Source organism: Rhinolophus ferrumequinum, chromosome 16 (genome assembly GCF_004115265.2).
Source record: "Rhinolophus ferrumequinum isolate MPI-CBG mRhiFer1 chromosome 16, mRhiFer1_v1.p, whole genome shotgun sequence".
NCBI lineage: Eukaryota > Metazoa > Chordata > Mammalia > Chiroptera > Rhinolophidae > Rhinolophus > Rhinolophus ferrumequinum.
This window is the reverse complement of record NC_046299.1, coordinates 50,229,225-50,251,245: the sequence shown is the minus strand read 5'-3', so window position 1 is coordinate 50,251,245 and position 22,021 is coordinate 50,229,225. Positions and strand designations below refer to the sequence as shown.

The 22,021-nt window shown below is 34.6% G+C and overlaps 1 protein-coding gene across 5 annotated transcripts in view; it reads left to right on the top strand.

The window, feature by feature from the left end:
* Window positions 1-22,021, top strand: part of MICU1 (mitochondrial calcium uptake 1) — a 187,018-nt gene that overhangs the window by 51,329 nt on the left and 113,668 nt on the right. For all 5 annotated transcript variants that reach the window (XM_033131106.1, XM_033131108.1, XM_033131107.1 and 2 more), the window contains exons 3-5: window positions 615-789; window positions 7,954-8,116; window positions 13,536-13,579. In XM_033131106.1, coding sequence (XP_032986997.1) covers window positions 615-789; window positions 7,954-8,116; window positions 13,536-13,579 — 382 coding nt within the window. The remainder of the gene's footprint in view (window positions 1-614; window positions 790-7,953; window positions 8,117-13,535; window positions 13,580-22,021) is intronic.

The window sequence follows — 22,021 nt, the reverse complement described above, 5'->3', positions numbered from 1 at the left end:
GGAAATGTATATTTATTTCCTTTGCCCATTTTTTGGGGTTTTTTGCTATCGTGTTGTAAAAGTTCCTTATGTTTTTTGAATATTAACCGTATATTAAATACATGGTTTGCAAATATTTTTTCCCTTTCCATACACTGCCTTTTCATTTTGTTGATTGTTTCCTTTGCTGTGCTGTGTGCTGAAGCTTTTTAGTTTCATGTAATCCTGCTTGTCTGGTTTTGCTTTTGTTGCCTGTACTTTTGGTGTCATATCCTTTACTATAAAGGCTGAATATTATTCTATGTATATACCACACTTTCTTTATCCTTTCATCTGTCAGTGGACATTTGGGGTTGCTTCCACGTTTTAGCTATATTATGAATCTTGCTGCTATTAACATGAGGGTGCCAAAATCTCCTTATTACCCTGCTTTCAATTCTTTTGGACAATAGTCAGAATTGAGATTGGTGGATCATATGGTAGTTCTGTTTCTAATTTTTTGAGGAATCTCTTCATGTAGAATTGTTCACAAATTTCATTGCTGTTGCTCCTGCTAAGCTGTATCTGAAAATCTTTATTTGGTTAATATGATAGACCTTTATGATTAATATAGATTTCCTTTTTTGTATATCCAGAGCCCTTGCAGAATCTTCACCACCTGTCAACAACGTAAAGAGTGAACTTGGTGATAAAGGGAAGAATAAAGATGAAGGGGAAGGTGGTAACCATGAAAAAAAGGATGCAAGTGTTTGTCTTGAGCCTCATCCAGAAGAGAAAAAGAAGAAACGTTCTGGATTCAGAGACAGAAAAGTATGGAACACAGTTTTATAAATTAATCAGACCTATAGTTAATCCAAGATTAGAATAATGCAGTTGAGTTTCTTTTATGATACATTTCACATGGTTCACATTCACTTTGTATAATAGTTATTCACCTCTTCACTCTTTTCCATCATGTTCTAAGGCAAACGTGCTCTTGAAATGTGATGCTAATGGGGGTGGTGAAGAAGATCTAAAATTGGTAATCAGGATTAGCATATATTTTCTTCATTCTTTCAATTCAACTTCTTAAGGTGATTCTTGCTTTCCAGATCTTTATGATGTGCAATGTTCTCTTTATAGTATTACTGATTTATGATGCCAAGTTGTAAAAGCAGAATAAAATCTCTTCGGAAATATACAAATATTTTCAGAAAATAAACTAATTTTGAGGACAGCATAACCTTCAAATGACATCAGCATTCTATACCTTTAACACAACCTGCCGTTTATACAGTTCTACCTCACAAAAGTTCCAGTTTCGCTATAATAATGCCTGTGATATTGGGTATTTGAATTCAGCAGACATGAGTAATGAAAAATCAAAAGGATGCATTTATTAGCTATTTTGCATGTTAACATTAAAATTCATGAAATTGCCTTCACTTGCTAAAATACAACTAATCAATGCAAGAAGATAATTTGAGTTATTTCTGTGTTGTGTATTTGTGGTAGGTATATATTGCAAGAAGAGTTCCTTTGAGAAAATTTGGATCTTCTCTTTGTTTGCTTGAAGTTATTAAACATGTCTTCTCACTTCCCAAATCCATTTCTTCTTTTGAACAAACATTATATATATCACAAGTTAATTGTCAAATATCCCAGTGTTTCCACAATGATACATTTATTTAATCTTTTGCCCTGAGTGAATTCAGGGAAAGTTCAAATTTATCTTGCTCCAGCAGTTTCATTTAAAGTCAAACTTTTACAAAGTAGAACTAAAATGACCCAAATTAACATTTATTTTTGAACCTTCCATTTTCTATTCCCACTAGAAGGATATGCTCAGCAAATGACCATATCTTGTACTTTACAGAAAAAATGAAAGCTATCAGTGTGATTCGTTTGTAAGTCCCATAGCTATAAAACCTTTCTAATCTATGTTTGAAATAATTCTTATTTCATTCGCTAACGTCGCCGTGGAAGAGCTGTTTTCCCTGTTCAAGGGTAACAATTCCACATGTTATCCTGTCTCCCCAAGAACCTATTTCAACACTTATTCTTTATCTATGCTGTTTTTTCAGTTACCCTTTGTCTAGTCATTCTTTTACGTAGTCTACATAGACATATTAAAGATTGTTCTATCTTTAATTAAATAATAAACTGCAGTTTTGGTCATGCATTGTTTTCTAGCTGCTGTCTCATTTACATTCTTTCCCTGCGATGCCACCCTGCCTCAGTCTCTACACGCTGTTTTCGACATCCTCAGTTTTCATTTTATACTTTTTGGTTTTGTTCTTTTATGTTCTCCTGATTTTCATATGATATTTCAAATATCCAAGAAAAAAAATTATATGTAACTAAATATTCAGTTTCATATTATAAAACTGAAAATCTACACCCATTAAATAGCATCTTCCTACTACCCCCTCCCCCCAGTCCCTGGCAACCACCATTTACTTCGTCTCTATGATTTTAATTACTAGAAGAACCTCATACAAATGGAATCATACAGTATTTGCATTTTTGTGGCTGGCTTATTGCGCTTAGTATAATGTTCTCAGGGTTCATCATGTGGTAGCATATGTCTGAATTTCCTTCCTTTTTAGGGATGAATAATATTCTGTTGTGCGTGTATATACCACATATTATTCCTCTGTTCATCCACTGATGGACACTTGGGTTGCTTCCACATTTTAGCCATTGTCATTAAAGCTGCTGTGGACATGGGTGTACAAATATCAGAGACTCTACTTCCCATTTTTTCATTTGCATTTTCGTAACGATCAGTGATGTTGAACATCTTTTCATGTGCTTTTGGCCATTTGTATATCATCTTTGGAGAAGTGTCTGCTCACTGCCTTTTTTTAACTCGGTTCTTGTTTGTTTTTTATTGTTGAGGTTAGGAGTTCTCTATATAATCTGGTTGTTGATTCCTTATCAGATATATGATTTGCAATTATTTCTTCTCATTCTGTTGATTGCCTTTTTTACTCTGTTCATGTTATCTTTTGATACACAAAATCTTTTAAATTTCATGAAGTCCACTTTGTCTTTTTTTTCTCCTTTATTGCTTGTGCCTTTGGTGTGATACCCAAGAATATTTTTTCCAAGGGGTATGGTTTCCAGGGCTATTATCCGTAGAAGTGAGAGGGACCTGTTTTCTACCAAGCACATATATTGGGGGTGAACTGGGGATTCTCCCACCCTGATTGTTCTGGACCCTTTTGTGGGGTCTCCTGCGCTTTCCTAGAGGCTCGGGAAACAAAGGCTGTAACCTGTCCTAGACTTCCCTTCACACTGCCGCTGGGCCAACAGAGGAAGTTGAAGAAAGATGAGGGAGGGGAGAGGCTCTATAAGCAGACCTGGGGGGCGGGCAGATCAGGACCCTGGGGATGGAAATCCAAGTCCCAGGAACCCCAGCTGAGAGTAGGAGCTAGTGTCACAAAATGTGCGAAGCCGGTGCTGCAAGCCCGAGAGGGTCACACAGCCCCAGTGTAGGGACACTAGGCATGGGGTGGGAGTGGGGTAGGGGTTTCAGCTAGCCTGTGGGAGGTGCGAGTCCGGGTGGTGCTGGCCGCCTGGCCCATCCACCCTGCCACCACGTGGACAGCAGCACCACTGGGTCCACAACCCCAGCCTGCCGGTACCACTGTGGGGACCCAGGATGTGCCTCGCAGCTGGAGCCTTCCTGCCAACGTAGAACACGCATCCTGGGCTCTACCTGAGTGATAAATACACTTTTATATGAGCAATTGCATTTTGGGGTCTATTTGTAATAGCATTTTAACCTATCCTAATAGACTAATAGCTGTTTTAATAGAATGATCAAGCATCAAGGTGATTAGACCACAGATTTTGTTTTCAACATGAGCATAATATATAGAAGAAACTTCCATAAATATGCCTTTACTGTCAACAAGACACTATAAAAGAAAAAGCAAGTTCTTTATGTTGGGACTTACCTTGAGTAACATTTAAGAACATCAGTTTAGGAAATCTTATTATGTATTATTAATTTTGCTGCCAAAAATTGATTTGCTTTTTATTTGATGAGACTAGTGTCATAGAACTTGGAATTGCCAGAACTTGAAGAGCACATCCTGTGATAGATAATCATTACTTGGAAGGGCCAAAATTCACTAGAGAACAAAGAGAGGGAATTACTAATATGGAGGGCAACTGTTAGGGTACAGATTGAGTGTTAATAAATCACCTCTTGAGAGAAAATGTGCCAGCCCCATAATTTATTTACACGGTCTTTCTGCCTGCTACCTTTTCCAAGGTCTGAATGCAGTCTGCATTTAAGCCTATGCATTATTTCTGACATCAGGGTTCACGGGGATTCATTGTCACTTGCATTCACTTGGCCTTAAGATATTATAGCCTTGATTTTCCTTAGGCATTATACCAAAATTGAACCATAGAACTGATGTCAGGACCAGGGGAAGATCTGTCCCTTTTAACAATAGAAGAGCTCATTCTTCCCTCATTCTCCACCCCATTTGTGTAGACCAACTGAATCAAACAATAAAACATGGTTTTTGAATCAGAGGCTTGTGCATTGGGTGCAATGGACTAAAAACCAAATAGAGGCACCAACTGTTCATCTTATCTCTCACCCATTAGAGATAGATACTCCTTTGGGGAGATGTCATTGGCAATGGGAGCAGTAGTAGTCACTCCTCTTGGACCATGTATTAACTGCTTCTGGACCCACAAATGAGTAGCTCATTCAACAGAGAAGCCAAGGAGAAGAGTCTTCAAACACCATCTGATTAAGTGAGATATTCATCGCAATCACTAGTACCAACTTGGTACTATTAGCCTTTTTATATTCTTTTCCCTTGTTTCTGCCATTGAAAATGGAGGAGTGTCATTCATCATTGGTTCATGTTCCTTAAAGTTGTCAAATCGCAGAAAATATTTAAGAGTACTTAATTCTTCCTCAAACTCAACTCTGAAGCAGGGACTTACGTTTTATTGGTTCATCTGCTTTTTGTTTGTCTGTTTTGTGAAGTAAAGTAGCAATAAACTAAAAGATGACAGAATCTGTTAAATATGAGGTTTTAGTTGTTTTATGATTCTCACATCCTCTATTTCTTAGGTGAGATAATCATAATAATGACCTTAACTTGCTTGTTCATCTTTCACTTGAGTACTTTCTATGCTGGGGAACTCTATCACCTTTTGGAATACTGTTACCATTAGAGGTTCCTTATTGGACCGAAATCTTATCTGTAACTTTTATCCATGAGTCTAGTTCTGCTATTCAACACTATGTAACACACCTGAATTTTTAAAAATTACTGTTTTACTGTAAACTAATACACAGGTATAGGAGTCCAATAAATTTATTTTTATAATCATTTCCTTTTATTCTTTATAGTTTTATTACCCAAATGTACATCCCTAGACATAGAGTTGAATCTTGCCCGTTTTGTGTTGATGATGTCTTTTAATCTACTGGTAACAGAACCCAGGCCATTTCACCCTTAAATAAGGTTTCCTACTGTCGGGATTTTACTGATACTTATTCTCAGTGAAATTCAGCATGTTCCTTTGTGCTCTGTGTTACCTGAATACTGGAAACTGGATTCTGAGCCTTGATCAGACTCAGATTTGATCATTGTGGCGAGACTATCAGGAGGCACCTAATGTCTAATGGCTTTTCTTTCTGTGATATTAGCAGCGATTGATGTTCATTGACTAGATTTGTTAATTCACTGGAGTTGCAAAATGGTGATATTCTGATCTTATCAGATCTTTTACATTTACTAATGGGAATACTTTATAAAGAGACACTTTCCCTCATCTATTATTTGGTTGCAACTACTGTTTGGCTACCCTTTGGTGCAGTTAGGAAATATAACGCCTGAATTTTTTTTTGTTTCTTTTCTTCTCCTCTTCCTCCTCTTCCTTTTCCTCTTCATTCTTTTAAAATTAATTTTATTAAATTTATTGAGGTGACAGTACCTGAATTTTGATCCAGTTAAAGTCTAGTAGTTTTATTGAAGACAACTGTCTTAACATCATTATGCTAAGGAATGTTTTAAATAAATGATTGGATGTAACTTTATAATTCCCTTAGTAAATTTTTTTCTCTAGGCTAAACATTTCAGAATCCTTCAACAGTTTCTACACATCTTAGCTTCCAAGCCTTTGTTATCTTAGATGCTGTGTTCTGAACCCTGTATATAATAATCTGTTAGTGTTTCTTTTAATATGATCACTTACAAGGAGGCAGCTCCATATCAATTGATATGGAATGATTCCCAAGATACATTCTAAGTGAGAAAAAAGCAAAATATATATTATACAATATGTCTGTACTAAACTCTACCAATGGAGAATGCAAAAAGTGTGTTACTTTCCTTGACCTATTGTTTCAAACTAAAACTAATTAATAATATTAAACAGCATAATTTAGTGACTCTTATAACAACCACGGACTATGATTTTCAGTCTGAAAATCAATGACTTAAGTTTTTATCTTTCTACCTTTGTCTTGTATATGATTAACTTTTTAGTTCAGAAAGCCATCTTTAGCAGTAGCTACAGCTTATACCATAAATGTTACAAACCAATTATTTTTTGTTGTTATTCAGAAGAATAAGCCTACAATGGCCTAAAGAAAGTCATTTCTTTTGTAGCCAGTATTACCCAGCAGATAGTTGTAGTATAATATAAAATGCTTTGAAGACTTGTAGCTAAGTCTCAAGGCTGCTGAGGAGTTGAAAAGCTCTCTAGTGTATTTGCCCCATGCCAAATCTTTTGATAAAATCTCCTCTGAAATTAGTATTCAAATTTTAATGCCAATGAGCATTAGAAAGATTCCTGTCATGTATAGTTACACATTCGTCCTTTCTTAGTTGCTGAAAGCACATGTGATAGAATGAAGGCTACTGTTAAACAGCTGCTCTAAGTGACCTCACCTAGCTAGGACCGAACAGTTAACAGTAATACCTTTGTTCATGTGGCAAATTAAAACATTAATCATGTTTTCCTTAACATGAGTGAATTACTTTAGAGACATTGAACTGATGGGTTTTTAGATCATATTGCCTTGATACATTTTCTAACCAGTTATCTATGATACTATTTATTGTTGAGTATCTCACTGTATACAATTTAGGTGTGAGAGAAATCTCTTCACCATAGTATTAATGTAGTTTGTATTTTGGTGAAAAAGATTTCTCTCATACCTGAATTTTTTAAAGAGTATTATGTAGAAGGTATAGTATTTTGTATATTCCATGCATGGAATGGGGACTTGGATCACAGATAAGAAAATGTGCTCTCATATTAACATTACACTCTTTTAGTTAAATGTATGTCTTACTTGATTCTGTAAAAATAAAATAGTAAAAGTCTTGTTACTTCAGACCTATTAATAATTGAGTTTCCATGGTCTGTAATTTTTTTATGCTATCATTTAATGTGTTTGAAAAACTGTTAGCTTTTCAAACCTCTGACGTCCTAAGTCTGTTTGGTTTCAGGATTCAGGGAATTATGTAGAAGTAAAAACTGTAAAATCAATCTCTTTCTAAAAACTTGGTATTTAAGAGCCTATAGGCTACCATATATATGTGTGTGTGTGTGTGTGTGTGTGTGTGTGTGTGTGTGTGTGTGTGTGTGTGTGTGTGTGTGTGTGTATATATATATATATATATATGGCTTTATACCCTGTTACTGAGGCATTTTGAATTCTTGTATGACATTTTTCAATTTTGCTAGCTTTCAATGATTTAAGAAATTAGAAAATTCTTCAAAAAATATTCTAAACAAAAGTTACACAAGTATTCCCTCAAATGGAGTATGAATGGTATATTGGAAAAAAGAGGTTCAAAAGTTTTTGAAATTCAAGCTTATATATAATATTAAAAAATTCAGTTATAGAAAAAATGATATTAATAAAATTTCCAAAAAAATAAGATACAAAATATGAAAATGAGACTTGCTTAACAGTAACACTCTCTGAATTTCCAATTTTAGGTAATGGAATATGAGAACAGGATTCGAGCATATTCCACACCAGACAAAATCTTCCGATATTTTGCCACTTTGAAAGTAATCAGCGAGCATGGTGAATCTGAAGTGTTTATGACTCCAGAAGATTTTGTGCGATCCATAACACCCAATGAAAAGCAACCAGAACGTAAGCGGCTAAAGTGAAAAATAATATGTGATATTTATTTTGTTATATGCTCCTTTGTTTCTATGTGTTGCCTAAACTTTATAGGTTTATGCAATAAATATATTTACTTGTGTAGTTACTGAATGTCAGGCATTATGATAGGCTTTAGGAGTATAGAAAAGGAACCTACAAGTCTAATGTGGTAATCCTCAACCAGAGTAAAGGATTAAGGTGATTGTATTCCTATGGCTGAGAGGTTCATTTCCTGTAATGAGAATGTTCCTGAAGGCAATAATTACAGGTACCCTATTTTGCCATGTACAATGTGTACTTTTTTACCCAAATTTGTGAGGGAAAAATAAGGATGCTTATTATACATGGGTAGTACTAATTACGTATCTATATAAATGTTTTTAGTTCTTTTAGATGCTTATGAGTTAAAAGTGTAACCCTAGAAATCAGTAACAATATCCGTATGCAAAATAATACCCTGAAGTACTATAATCAGTTTTGTTGAACTTATGACAAACTTACAAAAACAAAGAGTTCTTGGCCTTCTATGATGCACAAATATTGTAAATTTGTTACCAGTACATAAAATTTCTTGTACCTTGTATCTGTTCATGTGTTTTGTAATTATTTGTTACAGAAAATTTCTTATACCATCATATGTTAAAACATAAATGCTAAAATTCCTTTATAATACAAAAAAACAAGTACCTATAAACAAATACAAATTTGAATTAAAAAATTAAAATGAAAGATTTTTTTTCCCCTGAAAGTTTGGGCCAAAAACATGGGGTGCGCCTTATACATAGAAGTGCATTATACACAGCAAAATACGGTACCTGCCATCAAGTTCCTCGTTAGTGAGGGAGACAGAGATAGTAACAGGTAATTTCAACAATGTAGTGATTTGTTAAAGAAGGAAGGTGCTGTGGCAATATAAAGAAGATTCACTTAGCTAAATCTGAAAGTTTGGAGATGGTTCCTAGAGAATACGTCTAAGTTTGGATAAAAGTCAGACAAAGAATAGTGGAAAGGATTTCTCATGTAGAGGAAACAGCCTGAACAAATGAGGTGTAAGGAAAGTTAATAAATGGTTTAATATTATAAGTTAAATGTAACAATTTACAAATGTGTATAGGAGACACGGTGGGGAAAATGATGGAGTAGCGAGCTCCAAGAATTAATCCTTCCACTGAAGCAACAGTTAAGCTGCCAAAAATGGAGAGAAGCAACTATTTTTGGAACTCTTGGAATTCAATAAAACAAAAAACTAAAAGCAGCTAGGGAGTGCTTAATAGAGAAAGAGGCAGCTAAATTTTGGTATGAAAATACTGTGGCCTTTTGCTTACCTGCCTACCGTACTATATGTCCCAGCTCAGCAGCGGCCCTGCGGATGGCAGCGTACATTCCTAGTGTGGCTTATTGGCAATGGGGAGGTCAGTGGTGGGGGATAATACAGATTTTGTTCTCAAAAAAATTATGGTTATACATTTTGACTCATCTGGCACCTTGCACAAAGGTTTGCCCTTTTTTTCGCCCACCTCAAGCTGTAGTGGCTTCCCAGGTGTCTACTGAAAAACTTTAAAGACGTATATTACCCATAGCTGCCGGACCAAGAGAGGGCAGATGGGACAAACAGCAGACAGACCGAAAACCCTAGGGAGGAGGAAGCTGAGGAAGAAGACATTTCAGGAAATCAGAGCTTTGAAGGGCTACTGCATATACAGGGGTATCCAGAGTGCAATGTGCGTGCTTATGGCCAAACACATGCTTAGAAAGGACTTGAGTGGGCTTGTACCTCTTAGTGATCTTTCTGCTCCATACAAGAAATAGGGGAATGTTAAGCACAGTGGTAAGAGGTCCAGCTAAATATCAAAGGAAGGCCCCAGCTCAGAGGCAATCTGCGTACACTAGGAGAGTTGGGATGTTTTTTGTTTTATTTTCATTCTTTTTGCCTCTAGCATTTAAGGAAATTTCTGTCAGGTCCTTTGCTAACTGCTTAGATAATAGAACAGAAACTTCAATGACGACAAGGAATACAGTATTTGCAAAAATAGTTTGGAAAAATCACTAAACAAAGTGATGACAGTAGTCCACAACAAGTTACAACACCAAACCCTAGGAAGCAGGAAAAATTTAATTTCTATAATTACCCCTTTGTAATATTTAAAATGTCCGATTTTCTTTTGCATGTGGCTTTCCAATTTTCCCAGCACCACTTATTGAAGAGGCTTTCTTTTCTCCTAGAATGCTGTCTGTTACCATATACCAAAATTAACTCAAAATGGATCAAAGACCTAAACATAAGACCTCAAACAATAAATTGCATAGAAAAAAGCATAGGTACTAATGTAATGGACCTTGAGTTCAGAGAGGATTTTATGAATTTGACCTTAAAGGCAAGGGAAGTAAAAGCAAAAAAAATGAATGAGACTATATCAAACTAAAAAGCATCTGCACAGCAAAAGAAACCATTAACAAAACAAAGAGGCAACCAACTGAATGGGAGAAGATATTTGCAAACAACAAATATGGGGCTAATATCCAAAATGTAGGAAGAACGCATACAACTCAACAACAACAAAAAAAAACAATCCATTTAAAAAATGGACAGAGGACTTCAACAGACACATCTCCCAAGAAGACATACAAATGGCCAACAGATATATGAGAAGATGCTCAACTACAGTAGCTATTAGGGAAATGCAAATCAAAACCACAATGAGATACCACCTCACACCAGTTGGAATAGCTCTTAATCAACAAGACAGTGAATAACAGGTGTTGGAGAGGTTGTGGAGAAAAAGGAACCCTCATACACTGCTGATGGGAATGTAGATTGGTACAGCCACTTTGGAAAACAGTATGGCAATTTCTCAAAAAAATTAAGAATGGAATTACTATGCAACCCAACATTCCCTCTTCTGGGTATCTACCCAAAAAATCTGAAAATGTTTATCCTTGAAGATATATGTACCCCTATGTTCACTGCAGCCTTATTCACGGTGCCAAGATATGGAAACAATCAAAGTGTCTTTCGACAGATGATTGGATAAAGAAGATGTGGTACATATATACAATAGAATATTTAAGAAAGATGAAGTACTGCAATTTGTAACAACATGGATGCATCTTGAGATTATCATGCTAAGTGAAATAAATCAGACAGAAAAAGTCGAGAACCAAATGATTTCACTTATATGTGGGATATAAAACTGAAAGCAACAAATGAATAAGAGAAACAAAGAAAAAAATCTCAGACACAGACAATAGTTTAGTGGTTACCAGAGGTTAAGAGGGGGATGGTAGAAGAGGGTAAAGAGGGTCAAATATATGGTGATGGAAGGAGAACTGACTCTGGGTGGTGAACACACAATGTAATACATAGATGATGTATTACAGAATTGTACACTTGAACCTATAGAATTTTACTAACCATGCCACCCCAATAAATTTAATAAAAAAGGTTTTTTTTAAGTGTCCAATTTTCAATAAAAAATTGCATGCTGCTGGCATAGCAATAATTAGGAATGTATGACCCATTAACAGAAAAAAAAAATTGACAGAAACCATCCCTGAGGAATCCTAGTCAGTGCACTTACTTTAAATCACTTATCTTAAATATGCTCAAAAAGCTAGAGGAAACTATGGACAAAGAACTATAGGAAACAGACAGTGTGTTAATAAAAAGAGAATATTCATAAATAAATAGAAATTATAAAAAGGAACCAAGTAGAAATTCTTTAGCTGAAAAATATAGTAGCTGAAATAAAAAATTCACTAGGTGAATACAACATCAAATTTGAGCTGGCAGATAAAAGAGTCAGAGAACTTGAAGATAGGTCAATTGACATTGTCCAGTCTGAGGAGCTGAAAGCAAAATGAATGAATAAAAATGAATAGAGCCTAAGATACTTGTGGGACACCATCAAGTGTACCAACATATGCATAATGGGAGTCCCAGAAGGAGAAATTAAGACATTTCCAGATGATCAAAGTCCGAAGAAGTTTTTTACTAATAGACTTTCCCTACAAGAAATGCCAAATGGAGTCCTTCAAGCTGAAATGAAAGGATACTAGACAGTAACTTAAAGTCATATAAAGAAATTAAAAAATAATGAAGAACAGTAAAGGTAACTACACAGGGTAATATAAAAGCCAGTAGTGTTTTGTTTTTGGTTTGTAACTCCTTTCTGTTTCCTATAATGATTTAAAAGACAAATTCATAAAACAACAATTATAAGTGTGTTAATGTTACCTCAGACTAGATTGTTATCAATTTAAGATGCTAATTGTAATTCCCCAGATTAACCACTGAGAAAATAACTGAAAATATATACAAAAAAGGAAATTATTATGCATTCGAATTAAACTAATACCTCACCTTATTTAGAGGTCATTAGTACCTGATGGAATGAAAAGAGAACCACCACAGGAAGAGTCTAGGGTTTTGGTTTGGCTCAAGTGTTGAATAGGTATGCATATGAAATTTTACCGTTTTTATCCTCTCAGGGCCTCACTTCTCATATGTAAAATAAAAAGGTGTCTTCTTTTTTTTTTAATTAAAATTTATTGGAGTGACAATGGTTATTAAAGTTACACAGATTTCAGGAGTACAATTCTGTATTACATCATCTATAAATCCCATTGTGTGTTCACCACCCAGAGTCAGTTCTCCTTCCATCACCGTATATTTGTTCCCCTTTACCCTCATCTACCACCCCCCTACCCCCTCACCCTCTGGTAACCACTAAACTATTGTCTGTGTCTATGAGTTTTTGTTTCTCATTTGTTTGTCTTGTTCTTTTGTTGTTTTTGGTTTATATACCACATATCAGTGAAATCATATGGTTCTCTGCTTTTTCTGTCTGACTTATTTTGCTTAGCATTATAATCTCAAGATCCATCCATGTTGTCACAAATGGTCCTATTTCATCTTTTCTTATCGCCGAATAGTATTCCATTGTGTATATATACCACAACTTCTTTATCCATTCATCTATCAAAGGACATTTTGATTGTTCCCATTTTTTGGCCACCGTAAATAAAGCTGCAATGAACATTGGAGCACATATATCTTTACAGATAAATGTTTTCATATTTTTTGGGGAAATACCCAGGAGAGGGATTGCTGGGTCATACGGTAATTCTATTCGTAATTTTTTGAGGAACCTCCACACTGCCTTCCGTAGAGGCTGCACCAGTCTGCATTCCCACCAACAGTGTATGAGGGTTCAAAAGGTATCTTCTGTAACTGATACTTTATGTCTGAAAGTAGGACAAGATTTTCATTCCTATGGCCTTTGAATAATGGTGTGGCAATACCATCTTGTACATTTAATTAAATGATTGGAAACAAAACTGAGCGCTGTCATTTCATGTTTCATTTGAGTTATAATCAGTGACTAAATACTGTTTTTTATTTTTACAGACTTGGGCCTGGATCAGTATATGATAAAACGTTTTGATGGAAAGGTGAGCGAACTATGACACCTTAAGTGTATATCCTGTATACTAAGAAGATTTTAAAGTTCCTCTAGAATTATCTGTAAGAGATTTCTGAATACCTGTTTATTTCTGAATACCTGTTTTTCAAAAAAGTGTGTTGCTCTGATGCTTCTACAGAAAGAATTAAGTAGAACCTTCCGCTTGATTCTTGTGTTTTTCCTTGCAAGGGAATCCTCATGGGTTGCCTACTTTTTATATCAAGGGCTAATTCAGTGTATGGTGACATTTGAGTTTTAATTCAAAAGCCATCATAAAAGTTAACATTTCTTATAAATATTACCTTTCTTATTAAAAAATGCTACATTTCTTATAAAAAAAAACACCTCTGATTCAAATTTTGATAGTATATAGCAGTAATCTTAACTAAAAAATCATGGTAACCACAAGATTGCCACGGGGATACAAAAGTCAGTTTGGGGAATATAATCAATAATGTTGTAAAGATTTTATAGGGTATCCGATGGGCACTTGTCTTATTAGGGAGACCACCTCAGGGACGATGTAGATGCCTGACCACTGCACTGTACACCTGAAGCTGATGCTGAACAATAATGAGTGTCAACTATGATTTTATATATATGTGTAAATATATATATAGTTACAAGAAGTGGAGTACAGCATTAGGAGTAGAGACAGTGGAAATGTAACGGCTGTATGCGATGTCAGGGGGGTAGTAGATTGGGGGAGGGGGTTTATCACTTTGTGAGGGATATAAATAGTAAATGTCTAACTATTACATTGTTTTGTATACTTGAAACTAATAAAAAAAATTATGGAAATCCTTGCTAGTACTTTTATAATAATTATGAAGACCACCCCAAAATTTACATACACATTTGCATTATACTTACTTTCAATTCTTTATTTTATGCCTAAATAAATCATATAATAAATCATAAGTATAGAAAATGAAACTTTCAATTTTATTATTTCAAAGCAGTTAGTTAAACATGTTTTTCCCTTTCAGGCTGAATTCTCCAAAAAGAGAAAGAACATATTACACAGGGTCAGAAAGAAAAGTAAAAGGTCAATTTTAAAGAGGAGGAAGAAAGAAGAGCGAGCCAGGAAAGGCTCTACAAAGCCTAAAGTGAAAGAAATCAGAAAGAAAATCATGAAGTGGCTGGAAAAGGCAGGATCACAAGAGGGTCTAGATGGGTAGAGGTCAGGGTTAGTAGAAACTGATCTCGCAGGGATGTGTCAATCCTGCATCTAAACTCCATGTACTGGTAAGGTGAGGCTGCAAGCACTGAGGTCTTTTGCACAATTGGAAAGAATGAGGGGCTGTCTTAAGAGTTGAAAGATCTCAGCCACGTCTTCTAGCCTAAAAATTACCTTTCCCATTCAGGTGGCACAGTGCCTCCATCTGTGGGTATCTTCTTTTTAAAGTCACATATCCTAAAAGAAACAAGGATCTAAAAGAAAAGGCATTGAACTTGACACTGAGAGACCTAGGTTCCGAGTCCTGGCTCTGCGTGGGGATAGCCACATCTTCCCTCTGATCCTTGGCGTCTGTCCTTTGTGTATCATAAAGTACCGTATTGGTGGTAGGGGTTACTTGCAGTCTCTGATGTCAGGTCTGATTTCACAGAGTCTCTGGCAGGTCAGACCCCTGTCTTATCTGTTTGTGTGTCACTCAGAATCCAGCATATGCTTGGCACACAGGAGGTAACCAGTAAATGTTTGATGACTTGGAAAAAGTCAACTAGTCAATTACATATTCCTTGGAGGTGTGACTCACTAAGTCAGTAACATGGCAGAATCAATTTAACAAATCCCTTTTTTTGTTCACTGAAAAAAAATCCAGAATAGAATGAAAATTCAGTCATCTATTGTACATATGTAAACCTGGAAACATAAAGAAGTTGAAAGGCTAATTTACATGTTGTAAGGGGATTTTCCATTTTTAGAGATCTCCCAAATACAAAATCCCTAATGGTAACTTATTTTTCATACTTGCTCTTTAATTTTTTCCTGTTTTGGCCAGTAACTATCTGCTTGATGTTAAAAATTTGCAGCTTTTAGCAAGACTGATGAGCTTCTCCTTTGTTTCAGTTGTATTAAATGTATAAGCTCTACATTTCTCATCATTGGTGTCATTTGCATTTTTCTGATATCCACTTATTTTTATAAAATAACGAGTAAAATGCACTAAGCATAAAAGTATTTGAGTACCCACCTTGCTGTGGAGATGTAAATGGCAGTGCTTCTGTCTTTGGAAGGCAGACTTAACAGATTATAAATTACAAATGTTTGTGCACTGAAGCATTAAATTCTTAAATCAGAGTAGGAAAGGCAAGATTGAGATATATCAATGTATAATATGTATGAAAGAGAATAACAAAATGGGTGTAGAATTGAGCCAGTGACCCTGAGCTAGCCAGCTTGAACCCTAGCAAAAGTGCACACAGATTTCTCTTTCATCCACATTATGATATGAATATTTAATACCTTCATTTAATTCCTATTTAGTTTCTATCAAATATATTCTTGAGGTCTTGTTTTGGAGTGAAGGTTATGTTTCTTAAATAGGATTTTTAAACTGAGTTCACCTCTAGTGTATGTCTTTATGAATTGTCTTTTATTTCATATGGAGTTTAAGAAATTAGTTTTGATATGGTTTTTAAGCCTTAATTTAATGAAGAGTGCAAAATGCATTGTGTTTCATCAGTTTAGAAGTTTTCCAAGGATTTTTGCCAGTATGCAATCCTTCACTTGATAACTATAAGGATCAATTTTTATTCAACTGTAGATCTTATTATTTTCCTTTGGGTCTTCATGAGTCTTTTGTTCTCTCAATCTAATTCTTAAGTAGCAGTTTCTAGAGGATATAAATCCTAAAACAATTATTGAATTGTTGGAAAAAAACAAACAAATTTGTGTGGTAATTATACATAAATTATAAATTTTATACATGATGGCCAGAAACAGTAGAAACCTAACACCCTAAAGGAATTTCCTTTTAAACTTGCTTTGATTTTTAAATGGGTAGCTTTCTCTTTGTTTTAACTTAGGAGATAAACTATAATAGTTATGAACTGCTTAGAAAGACATATTGACTCCCATCCTCTTATCCCCCATTGTTTTAACTTTTGACACACCATTTAATAAAGTCCATAATTTTGACCAGTGAGACACACTATCTTATTTTATTGCCTTCTAATTGAGTTGCACTTTCTGTCATTGATAGCAAGAACAAATGCATTAGAAATAGTATTAGAAATAGAAATAGTGTCACTTTCATGGGGTGTTTTCTCATTTATAGTTGAATTTCCTACAACCACCAGAAGCAAAGTAGGAAAAAATGGCCCAACTCTTATTGACAAATAATTGAATAGTTATTTCTTGCTTTGATACCTATCATCTTTTCTCCTATTCTGTTTGACTAGAAAATTCCCTGAAGAAGTAAACGAAACATTTCTGTTTCAACTGATAGTCAATGAAACTGAATTTGATTAAGCGGCTTTTGAATTTTGGGGAGGATCTTTTTCCAGAGCCCATCACTACCTTATGTTAATGTACCGTTACTGTAAGGATACTATCAATTTCCTTTGTATAAGTTATGAGGTACATTAGTGTTTGTTTCATTTATGCATTTCAAAACTATCTACTAATACAGGCGGTGTATAAAGAAGCTATAGTCAGTGGCCTTTGGTATTAAGAATATATTTTGTACATAAATGGTATTTTAAAAAATATTCAGACTAGGTTTAAAAGTTTAAAAACCTCAGCCTGAAAGACTTAAAATTTTTCTCTAAGAGGATATTGGAAAATCATTATAAATAGTATATTAGCATTATTATACAGATGGTAATATGAAATACGGTCTGGCTTTTGTTTTAGTATAATATGTCATAGATTAAAAAATAAAAACCCCTCCCCCTGCAACGTCCATGCATTCTTTTTTATGATTTGTTAATGTAGTTATTTCATGAATTTTTTATTATTTCTTTAATGAAAACTATATTTCTTCTGGGTTTAACTTTTTGTCATCTAATTGGTCTATGAAACAAAGCATAATTTCTAAATGTAACCTTTATATTACATAATCTTCAAGTATTTCTTTCATTTAATTATTTAGTTGCTGTCTTTTGTTGGTGTGGTTTATACCCTTCACTTTCCCATTTCTCTTACCCCTCTTTTTTTCCCTCAGCATACCAAAGATAGAAATTATGTTTTGTATTTTCTGTTTCTAGTGCGTGTGATAGACAACTTTCTCCAGATCAAATGCCACCATGTTTTTTCTAAAGTTTCAGTAGAAAAAAATGTCATGATCTAGCTAAAATTATTTCTTAAGCAAAGAATATTATTCCAGAGTTTTTCTGTAATCCTCTTCTCTTCCAAAAACATTAAAGTTCACGCTCTTTTTTCCAGTAACAAGGAATTGCCCATTGAAACTAATTGTCCATTATAACCATTCCACAATGTATTTATATTTCAGAAAAATAGAGTTTTTTATTCTTTCCAACTTATCAAGTTCTCCTTTCCCCCAGCCTTTCCTGAACATTTCAGAAATGGTTCCTGAAACTCAGATTGAGTTTTTTCATTATTTGTAATTACAGTCCTCTTAGAATCTCTCCAATTTGGAAGAAAGAATTACTGTGTGTTTTATTTTCATCTCCTTTATGATACATACCAGAATATTTGCTTGCATGTAACAGAAAAACACTTTATATCAAATTAAAATGAAAACTGTTCCCATTCAGGTAAAAGTATGGTTAAAGCCTAGAAAGGGAAGTGCTGGTTACAGTGTATAAACACAGAAAATATGATCAGCAGAAAAAAAGATGGGAGCCATAGTTAAAAATCAAAGTTTTAACATAACTGAATTCTTTTCATTGCTAACTAGTGCTCTTAGTGTTGTATTCAAGTTGTGATTATTTACTTCATATTATAGGTAAAATATAAGTCTGGAATAAGGTCAAGTATACTATTACTCCTTGACATATATAGTAAGTTATATAAGGGATTTGCTATCTTCTGAGAATGAAATGTATTTCAGATCAAGGAAATGTAAATTAGGAGAGAGGGAACTGAAATATTCATGGGACAGAATTTGATGAATTTTTACATTTATTTGAACTGCTTTAATTCTGCTCCAATTTATACTGCAGGTTATGATGTTCTTATGAATTCTGAATTGTTAATTAGGTTTCTCCCTCCAAGTCTGAATTCTTAATAAATTGATATATTTTCAGGTTTTTCTATTCAGAAATGTGAATATGAAGGCAAAATTTTATTGTTTTCACTCCATGTTTTTTTGATCCATGTTTTCATTCGCCCTATCAAGCCCATCTTTAGAGTGGATGGGATATTCTTGCTTTAGAAAAACTATAACAGACTCCAAGAGAATGCATACAATATTTCAGTTCCTTGAAGCCCGACATCCTACACAGATATTTCCTAGTCACATATTATTTTAGGGGTGATGCTTTAGCCCTTTTTTAAAACCCCATTAACATATTCACTCATTGTTGTCAGTGTTTTATTATTCCAGTTTAAAGTGAAATCTCTAAATGACAAATGCTTAACTCTTGAGGTAATTATTATCAATACTAATCATATGAAAAAGAACAGGTAAGGCTTTTTGAGTGTTGATTATGTGCCTTGCACTGTTCTAAGTTCTTACACATAATAACTCGTTTAACCTCCTCTTTTAGATAGCTACTATTTTTATTATCATTTTACAAATAAAAAATTTGAAGTACATAATAATTAAATAACTTAACCTTTTTTTTTTTTTTTTTTTTTGAGCTTAGATCATACAGCTAGTAAGTGGTAGAGCCAGGATTCCATATTGATAGTCTGGCTCCAGAGTTCACCATCTTAAGGTGCTATCTATACCACCTTTCATGTACCTAAGTTATTTGTCTATATGACCTGTTTGTAAATAGAAATTGCCCTTGTCAGATAGTCACTTTATTTTACTACCTTACTTGATGCTGTTTATACAAAAAATAAAACTTGATGTTCAACTTTTTTTTGGTTAAGAGTATTGAAGTTAATTTTTTCTCCTTTGATAATGTACCCCTAGAAACCCATAACTAACCTCAGCAACCACATAGTGTTTCATTTTTAAGAAGGAAAATAAGAGGTATACAAATTTTAAAACCTGAGTGTAGAAATCATAATTTCACTTTTACTGTTGTTATTTACTCCATTATTTTCTTATATGCTACAAGTGTCAATTGGCATTTTGAAATCTACGTTTCTTTTTTTTTTTAATTTTGTTAAAGCCATCACTCTTTTTTTATTTTTTTATTTTTTAAAAATTTATTGGGGTGATACTGGTTAGTAAAATTATATAGGTTTCAAGTGTACAATTCTATAATACATCATCTGTATATTGCACTGTGTGTTCATCACCCAGAGTCAATTCTCCTTCCTTCACCATATATTTGACCCCCTTTACCCTCTTCTACCACCCCTCTCCCCCATTACCCTCTGGTAACCACTATACTGTTGTCTGTGTTTATGAGTTTTTGTTTCTTTGTTTGTTTGTCTTCTTTGTTTGTTCCTTTCAGTTTTATATCCCACATATGAGTGAAATCATTTGGTTCTCGACTTTTTCTGTCTGATTTATTTCACTTAGCATGATAATCTCAAGATGCATCCATGTTGTCACAAATTGCAATATTTCATCTTTTTTTAATATTCCGTTCTATATATGTACCACATCTTTTTTATCCAATCATCTATCGAAGGATACTTTGGTTGTTTCCATGTCTTGACCACCATGAATAATGCTGCAGTGAACATAGGGGTGCATATATCTTTACGGATAAACGTTTTCAGATTTTTGGGGTAGATACCCAGAAGAGGGATTGCTGGTCGTATGGTAATTCTATTCTTAATTTTTTGAGGAACCTCCATACTGTTTTCCATAGTGGCTGTACCAATTTATATTCCCACCAGCAGTGAATGAGGCTTCCTTTTTCTTCACATCCTCTCCACCACTTGTTATTCCTTGTCTTGTTGATAATAGCCATTCTAACAGGTGTGAGATGATATCTTGTTTGTTTGCATTTCCCTAGTAGCTAGTGAAGTTGAGCATCTTTTCATACGAGATCTGACAATTTATTTCGCGAACTTGTTGCAATGATGTTGCTAACCTTTTTTGATATCAGAGGGGATTATTCACTATGAATTTGTACCAACTGGACAAACAGTTAACCAAGTTTACTATTTGGAAGTGCTGAAAAGGCTGCATGAAAAAGTTAGACAACCTGAACTTTTTGCCAACAATTCATGGCTGTTGCATCACAGCAATGCACCAGCTCACACGGCACTGTCTGTGAGGGAGTTTTTAGCCAGTAAACAAATAAATGTATTGGAACACCCTCTCTACTCACCTGATCTGGCCCCCTTTATCTTTACCCGAAGATAAAGGAAATATTGAAAGGAAGACATTTTGATGACATTCAGGACATCAAGGGTAATACAACAACAGCTCTGATGGCCATTCCAGAAAACGAGTTCCAAAATTGCTTAGAAGGATGGACTAGGCACTGGCGTCAGTGCATAGCTTACCAAGGGGAGTACTTTGAAGGTGACTGTAGTGATATTCAGCAATGAGGTATGTAGCACTTTTTCTAGGATGAGTTCGTGAACTTAATTGTCTGACCTCGTATATCTGTTGGCTGTATCGTATATATGTCTTCTTTGGAGAAGTGTCTGTTGAGGTCCTCTGTACGTTTTTTAATTGGATTGTTTGTTTTTTTGTTGTTGAGTTGTATGAGTTCTTTATATATTTTGGGTATTAGCCCCTTATCGTAGGTGTTTGCAAATATCTTCTCCCATTCGGTTGGTTGCCTCTTTGTTTTGTTGATGGTTTCTTTTGCTGTGCAAATGCTTTTTAGTCTGATGTAGTCCCATTCATTTATTTTTGCTTTTACTTCCCTTACCTTTAAGGTCAAATTCATAAAATCTTCTCTAAACCCAAGGTCCTTTAGTTTTTTCCCTATGTTTTAGGTCTTATGTTTAAGTCTTTGATCCATTTTGAGTTAATTTTGGTAAATGGCAACAGAAAGCAGTCTAGTTCTATGCTTGTTCACGTGGCTTTCCAATTTTCCCAGCACCATTTATTGAAGAGGTTCTCTTTTCTCCATTGTATGCTTTTGGCTCCTTTGTCAAAAATTATCTGCCCGTACATATGTGAGTTTATTTCTGGGTTCTCAGTTCTATTCTATTGGCCTGTGTGTCTGTTTTTTTGCCAATACCATACTGTTTTGATTATTGTCACTTTGTAGTATAAATTGAAGTCAGGGAGTGTGATACCTCCAGCCTTGTTCTTTTTTCTTAGAATTGCTTTTGCTATTCATGGTCTTTTGTGATTCCATACAAATCTGATTTTTTTTCTTCTTTTTCTTTAAAAACTATGATGGGGATTTTGATGGAGATTGCATTAAATCT